This window comes from Athene cunicularia (genome assembly GCF_003259725.1).
Source record: "Athene cunicularia isolate RWA chromosome 11 unlocalized genomic scaffold, athCun1 chr11_part2, whole genome shotgun sequence".
Lineage (NCBI taxonomy): Eukaryota > Metazoa > Chordata > Aves > Strigiformes > Strigidae > Athene > Athene cunicularia.
The window spans coordinates 50,531-58,743 of NW_020799114.1; the positions used below are offsets into that span (position 1 = coordinate 50,531).

The 8,213-nt window shown below is 42.8% G+C and overlaps 1 protein-coding gene across 1 annotated transcript; it reads right to left on the reverse strand.

Moving 5' to 3' along the window:
* Positions 1-140: 140 nt before the first annotated feature.
* On the reverse strand, positions 141-8,023 carry KARS (lysyl-tRNA synthetase). Its single transcript, XM_026857007.1, has 14 exons — positions 7,968-8,023; positions 7,727-7,877; positions 7,361-7,526; positions 6,862-6,955; positions 6,403-6,589; positions 6,107-6,232; positions 4,522-4,641; positions 4,115-4,277; positions 3,842-4,015; positions 3,043-3,128; positions 2,719-2,804; positions 2,281-2,407; positions 525-668; positions 141-272 (listed from the first exon to the last, which is right to left on the reverse strand). Exons 1-14 carry the CDS (start codon positions 8,021-8,023, stop codon positions 186-188), a joined length of 1,767 nt encoding a protein of 588 aa, XP_026712808.1. The 3' UTR covers positions 141-185.
* Between the last annotated feature and the right edge of the window lie 190 nt (positions 8,024-8,213).

The following is an 8,213-nucleotide window of genomic DNA, read 5'->3' on the forward strand; positions in this document are numbered from 1 at the left end:
TGTCTTGCCCGCGAGCCCGGCGCAGGCCGCTCCCCGCCGGTTAACGGCCCCCGCCACCCCCCGGCCCAGCCGCGCAGCCGCGCGCGGGGGCCGCCGGGAACGGTCGCTCCGCGCAGGCGCACATAGAGACAGACACGGGCGGTAAAAAGCGGGACGTTTATTCACGGTCCGCGCCGCCGCGGGCTTCACACGGAGGTACCCTCGGCGGGCTGGTCGGGCTGCGCCTCCTTCTTGTTATCCTCCGGTTTCATGGCCGGGAAGAGCAGCACCTCCTGCGGAAAGGGACGCGGTCAGCGGCGCCAGGGCCGGCCCGCGGGGGGACGCCCCTCGCTCGGGCCCGGGCAGCGCCAGCCCGGGCTCTGCAGAGGTTTCTAAGCACAGCGAAGGGGAATTCCTCCTCCTCCTAGCTATGGTCCCCACCACTGCACACTCTGCTCACTGTTTTGTTTTGCTCGTTGTTCTGCTTTGCAGAATTTCATTCTCTGGGAAAGCCAGTGACAGGTGCCACCGTTTCTAAAGTTTACCTTGATGTTACTGGAATCCGTGAGAAACATGGTGAAGCGGTCGATTCCCATGCCCCAGCCAGCTGTAGGAGGAAGGCCATATTCCAGTGCAGTGCAGAAGTTTTCATCAATAAACATGGCTTCATCATCACCTGCAGCTTTTGCCTAATTGAGAAAAATAAAAGGTGGGTTGTACAGAGCTACATAGTGCAGCTTCTGCCAACTCCTACCAAAAGGAGGGATATTGGCATTTGTAGCAGCTGTGTCACTGATGAAACCAAAGCCCTGCACAGCTGCATAAGTAACAGATGAAAGAATCTCAGCACCTGGGGAACTGTGGCAGTTACCTGTACAGGTGCTTCCAATAGCGCCCAAGGCTCAGCTCCTCTCATCTGCAAGTGTCCTTTCTAAGCAAAGGCCTGGGCCCTTCACTTCAGTAAAAGCCATCTCCAGGGCCGTGTGGCAGCAGATGACAGTGGAATAAACTGCTTTCAGAGGCTTCTCAGGTTCTTTACTGCTTGCAGAAACAACTGAGTATGATTGTTTAAATTGTTGGAACAGTAGTTGCTCCATGAAACAAAGTTTAGGGATTGCTCTTTCTCCCCTCAAGTAAAAAGATTAAAAAACCCTACACTGAAGATGGTAACTAATGCATCTGACCCTGACAGCCTCCAAGTCCAGAAGTCATAATAAAAACACAGACTAGCCCACCCACTGAAATTTAAAAAGTGCTCAGTTTTGAAACAACAAACATTTTTGCTCACAGTTTCAAGGAAGACTTTGCAAAAGCAGACTGTAGCAAACTTTTCTGCCAGTCTGAAATCCTGAAATGTGAGCTGCCATCCTTCATTTCGATTTTCATCTTAACATTAAAAATTACAGGCAAATTTTCATTCAATATATATAATCATATGTCTGCAAAGTCTGGCTATAATCATGAGACACAACTGTAGCAAACATATATAAAACAGACCAAAGGCAAAAGACATCTGTAGTATTATTAATTTTGAAATTTGCTATCAAGTAAATTAGTTGACATAAGTCTATTTTTCTGGTTTTGACAATTTTTTAATCCTCTTAGGCACTGTGAAGCCATCAGAAAGAGCAGGAAGAACAGGAACTCTGTTTCTGCAGACTGCATTGTCTGACCTCAATTACATGTGGGCACCTGTGCATTCATGGATGAGTATATCTAATTAATAACAAAATCAGTTTCAGTCACTCCTTTCTGAGGCTTATCTAGAGAAACCTAGTACTATAAATCTGCAGGCCTAATAACTTCCAGTCTGCAGCTCATTCTGTGAGCCAATTTAAAACAGTAATAACTCAGTTCAGGAAATTACACTATTTCTTACCTCTTCAAACTCTCACCAGACATGAAAATTTATTTAAGAACCTAGAAGTATAATGTTGTATGACTACATAAATGCTTAAGCGAGGAAAAATAACTTTCAACCTCAGCAAAACAGAAAATGCTTTGCAGATTTGTTTTCAGATTAGCATTTCAGGTAGAATAAAAGGAAAGATATTCCAAAACAAAGTCACACTACTAAAAAACTAACCAACAGCACTGCTTGGACTTGTGTAGTCCGGAGAGCAAGGTTCCTTTAAAAGGAATTAAGTTTTAATGACAGGCTTTCATTTGACCGAGACACATTTGCTCAAAGTAGTAACAATGCTTTTCAGCAGGGACTAATGTCGGATTTGGAATAGACACAGGAAATATTCTTTGCTTACAGGCCTATATCACCGACTCACTATCACCAAGACACTGTACCTTGGCCTGATCCTCAAAAAGCTGCCGTTGCCGGAAGGGGTCGTTAAGTTCAGTGTATGCATTGCACACTTCCTTCCTCATGACAAAGAGTTCGAAGCGTTCTGTTAGTCCCAGATGAGAGCGATGCCTACGTGAAGATGACAAACCAGCCACACCTTAAAATAAACATCTTTACAGAAGCAAAGAGCAAATACATTACTTCAGGAGAACTGCCCATGCTTAGCTGTCAAAACTTCACACCACTAAGCATCAGCACACCTCTTCCCTGGACAATGAGTTCACAGCTCAGTCTGTCTTGGGTGATGTCAGAATTCACAAACTAGTATGCAACATCAAAATCTGTTTTCACATATGTGACTTTTTTTTTTTTTTCTCTTTTTAATAAAGCAGAAGTAGAGGGTTTAAGAGTTACATATTGACTGTGTCTCCTGTTCTTACCATTTGGCTAGAGGACTCATGATCTGTGGGTGATCACAGATGAATGTAGGGTTGATACAAGTGACTTCCAGGAATTCACCAACTAACTGGGAAAACAAAAGCAAAACAGTTACGCAGAGTACAGTTTCACTTTCCTAGCACTGCCTTCCCCAAACATCCTGCTTCCCTCTCTTCACAAGTTTTTTCACTGTGATACAGAAAGAGCTGAAGCTCATTTCTGCATGTTTTCCCAGATGCAGCCAAAATCTTGCTCTGAAGAGACTTCTGTTGATACAGGTAGATCCTCAAAGACATCAGGATTATAAAAACATCCCCTTTACTTACTCTGTCAAGAAGCCTAGCTGTTGTCCTGGGAGGTGGACACTCAACATTTCTCTCTGCACAAAGGTCGTCAAAGAACTTGCGAGTTTCTGAAATTGTTGTAGACAGACATTGAAAAGCCACCTAGGCAACCATGTTTTTTTCTTTCTGCATCCATCGATGTGTCTTAGAGTGGTTTATAAGATCTTAACAGCGTACATCATAGAAAACCTGAGCTTAAATGTCAATCTACAAAAATAGTGTTTGCTTTTAATCAGTTTACACTAAAATATAAGTTATTTTATATTTCAGAAACTTGACAACAGTTAAGCACAACCCCACAAAACTGCTGGACATTACTGTTATCTGGGGGAAAAAAAATTGGAACAGTAACAAACATCACTACAAAGCATATGAACTTGTTTCCTTATGGCTCTAGATTCCAGGAATAAAATAGCACATATGCACATTCTGAAGAAAGCCCAAAATACTCCTAACCTATGATCACAGGCATCAACTGCACAAAAGACAGAAGAAATAAAAGCTGGGTCTCTTCAACAGACCAAGAACCTCCCACATCATGCCTCTTGGGTCCATAACATCATATATACTCAACAAAGGAAGAGGCAAAAGAGTTAGATCCTGCCAAAGGCTGCAAGGCATGAAGCCTTCTTTCTAGACTCTTCGGAAACAGCCAAAAGCAATCCCATGTGTTAGTACCACCTCAAAAAAGCCACTAACAGACTGCAGGCTGAGAACTCGAGACCTTTTGGCCTCTTTCTGTTAAGGAAGAATTATAGGACATTCATACTCAGCATCTAACCTTCAGTTTCAAAATGCTCAGCTGGAGGAAATGTCACTCCTAGGGCCTTTTCCAGATCATACACCATGTTAATTCGCCGGAAGGGAGGGGTAAAATCTATCTCATAGGCTTGTCCATCTTGACCGTCTGGATGGTAAGTCACCTTGTAACTTCCGGTAATATGTTTCACCATCCCTACAAAAGGAACCTGAAGTTTAGAAGAAGAGTATGCCACATAATATGCAATTCTTCCAGAGATTCTTACTCTTTTTGAATTAATATTGCATACGTCACCTGAAAGCAACTTCTCTGTAATTTCCATCAAGTCATGGTAGTCTGCATAAGCCATATAGAATTCACAAGTTGTGAACTCAGGGTTATGAGTCAAATCAATCCCTTCATTCCGGAACTGACGCCCAATTTCATATACTCTGTCCAGGCCCCCAACCACCAACATCTAAAGAAAAGGAAATTCCAGTAAACACATTAACTTTTTTCAAAAGAACTAAAAAGAGAGTTCAAACACAAACAACTGCTATTCGACCGCACAAATCAAATTCGAGATACATTTTGTTTCCTCCAATGCAATGACTCCACCTTTTTTCAAGAATAATCCTTATTTTAGTTACATTTACTTTTTTAGAATAAGATCACAACAGTCTGGAGAATATAAACTTAGTCGTGAGGCACTTATATTTTACCTTATGGTAAAGTTCTGGAGCAATTCTCATGTATAAATTCATATCCAGTTCATTGTGGTATGTGATAAAAGGTTTTGCCACAGCTCCACCTGGAATTATATTCATCATGGGAGTTTCAATCTGTAAAATGTAGTAACAGAAAAAATTAACACTGGCATGAATATTTCCATGACTCTGCTGTCATCTGATCTGTTTCCAAAGCAGAACTCTGTAGATCAAGCAAACAAACCACAGCTAGCTTTGATGAAAAAATCTCTGTATTTCATTTATGGACATTCCAGTATATGAAAACAATTCTGATCTAAAGAGCATTTCTCCCACGCAGTTAGTAAAGACAAATTATTAAAACTATTTGTTGTTGCCAAGAATCATTCATATTTACTATAAATGTAAACCTGCTGGGTTCATGTTATCAAAGCCAGGAACTGGGCTGTGGCACTGTCACAAAACCATCTCTCTACGTTGCAGAAAATGCAGTTCAACAAGGCCATGTGCAGGCTCCTGCACCTGGGTCAGGGCAAGCCCCAGTATCAATGAGCCTAGAGGATGAAGGGATTGAGAGCAGCCCTGAGGAGGACTTGGGGATACTGGTCTGAGAAAAATTGGACACGAGCTTGCAATGTGCACTGGCCGCCCAGAAAGCCAACCATCTCCTGGGCTGCATCAGAAGTGTGGGCAGCAGGGCAAGGGAGAGGATTGTCCCCCTCTACTCTGCTCTTGGGAGGCCCCACCTGGAGCACTGGATCCAGCTCTGGGGTCCCCAGTAAAAGGTGGACTTCTTAGAGCAGGGCCAGAGAAGGCCACGGAAATGGTCAGCCGTCTGGAGCACCCCTCTGTGAAGCAAGGCTGAGACCTGGGGCTGTTCAGCCAGGAGAAGAGAAGGCTCCGGGGAGACCTTCCTGCAGCCTTTCAGTATATAAAGTGGCATTCTTGCCAAGCCCAAGCAACTTCATTATTCCAACAACAGTCAAAGCTTCTTATAAATTGAGGACTCTTACTGTCCTTTTTGATTAAGTTATGACAGAAATGACACGGCACAGGTTCAGATTCCCACTGCCCTCAAAAAAACCCCACTAGCAGCTTTTGCAGATTAGCTGATAAACACTTGTAAATAAACTACATTAAGTTCTAATCTTTTTGCGAACTGTAAAGTACAGCCAAGAATCTGGATGCAACAGAGCAGAGCTACTATTAATTTCTCATATACTATTCTGCAACAGATTTCAAGATAAAATCAATTTTACTTACAGGAAGTAAAACCTGCATTTACCTCCAGAGGCAAAACACCATTTCAAAGACTTTACTTCCACCTTAATTTACTGAAATAAGGACAGCAGTAGTTTGAAGTACTACCCTGACAGAAGTTTCCCAAGTCATAACCTCACCAACTAAGCAACAGTCTTAACTTTAGAAAGAGAGGAAAGGAATGGTTCCCACTACATTAAACTGATAAAAGACCGTGCTGAGGTAATTATTCTCACTTCTGTAAATACTTTGCACATGAGCCTGCATAAAAAGCATCCTTGAAGCCAAAAAGCTCTAAACACATCCAATACACAGAGAGAAATAGTCACTTAAGTCTTACCTCAAGGAAGCCCAACTCGTCTAGAAAGCTCCGAATATATGTAATTATCTTTGCACGGGTTATAAATTTCTGCCTCACATAATCATTAAGTATTAAATCCAAGTATCTCTGACGATACCTAGTTTCCTGAAAAGAACAAGTATCTTTAGAACAAGCTAGACAAAATGTGCTGCCAAAGGAAAACAATAGCAAAACTAATGTTTCTTTGTTGACTAATACCATCAGCAGACATAAAAGATCATCCGTTCAGACCGATCTGTCAAACTGCCTCCAAGAGTGACAGGTATAACAAGTACCTTATCTTTGAGGCCAAAGTGAAGATGAGGCAACATGTGCAGGCATGGAGACAACAGAGTTATTTCATAAGGAATAACACTCAGTTCCCCTTTCTTTGTTTTCCCAGGATTCCCCTCTACACCAATAATGTCCCCACGACGCAGCTTGTTGTTAACACGGAAATACTCTTCCTCGGATTTGTAGAGCCTGTAATTACAAAAAACAATGTAAGCATGTTTGTATAAAATTCAACATTCCAAACTGCCCTGCAAGTCTCTCACCAGACCTAATCCTTTAAAATAAAAAAGATTATTCTAGCAGGGAAGTCAATCACAACATCCTAAGCAAAACACTACCTGGCTGCCTAAACCAACCCACAGATGAATAGCCTAAGGAGATGAAGGAATAGAATATCCAAATACAGATCTCTAGGCCTTAGAATGCAGTTCAGTTTAGAATGCTACTGGGAATACCTCTACCTGGAATTTGCCATGACCTGCAACTTGACTCCTTCACCACGAAGATCGTAGAAAATCAGCTTCCCTCCAGAGGCACGCTTTGCATGGATTCGACCTAAATATCAAAGTATACAGGACATCAGGAAGAGTCCTTAGCAGAAAGGATACAGGGCCAAGAGCCACAGTATTTATCACTTGGGAAAGGCTCATCAACTCTGAACTGACTACTAACCACGAAAGAGGGACGGCTAAGCCTCAAAATTACTACCAGTGCACAAAAGACCGTAAGAACTTTGGATCCCAGAGCCCGTATCACAAGCTGATCTTGTAAAGGATACTGCACAATTCCACTCAGTCTAAAAGGACATGTCCTGAATAGTCTAACACTGCTACAGACTTCATGACCAAGTAACAGGGGATCAGCAAAATCCAGAAAGAGGCCACCCCATCACTAAAAGCAGTTAAGAACTGACTTAGCAAAGCAACAGATCATCTTTCTGTATCTCAGATAAGCCTTTACCTGCCACTCTCACTGTAATGTCTGTCAGGTGATCTCCTGGTTGCAGGTGACTGTACTTCTCTATAAAATCTGAGAGAGATAAGTCTACATGGAACTTGTGGGGATAAGGGTCTTCACTGGTGCCCTTCAGCTGCTGGATCGCATGGCTACGGATCTTGTAGTATTGCTACAACCAGAAACAAACCAAACGATTTCGTTAGAAACTAAAAATATTTTACAGGTTGTAAATTAAAACACAGCTGCCCTTATGTAGGAACATGTAGGTCTCTCCCCTTTCAACCACTTAGTTCCCCTTGAATAAAAAAAAATCAAATGTCAATCAGTAACATTCTCAGCACAGAAATGAGCATGAGGCCAAGGGCTCACATTTGGATCCAAGCTTTCCTCATCAGCAACAACGTTATTCTCAGAGTCAGAAGTCAATGAAGGCTTATTTGAATGCTTTTCACTTTGCTCCTTCTGCTTTGCCTCTTTTTCAGCTATTTTCCTCTCAGCCTTTAAACGTCTCTTCAGCTCACTGCAAGAGAAAGTGAAACCAGATGCAGCAGGTACTCGGATACTTCTACAGGGAAACACTTGGCATTATTCTGCTGAAAGCTTGCTGTACAAATAACCCTGACACTTCCCCTGCTCTGCCCAAAAGTCAAAATAACCCTTAAGCATTTTCTTCTTTCAGCTCACTTCCTACGAGATACAAAAACTCCGAAAAAGTTAAAGGCGAATTAGGCGTTACCCAGACAGAGCCCTGAGGACGCGCGCCCAAGGGCCTCCCGCAGACCCAGCAGGGCCCACCAACCCCACGCGGCGCTCAAGCGCGAAGAGGCAAACGCTGCCCCGAGACCCCCCGGTGCTC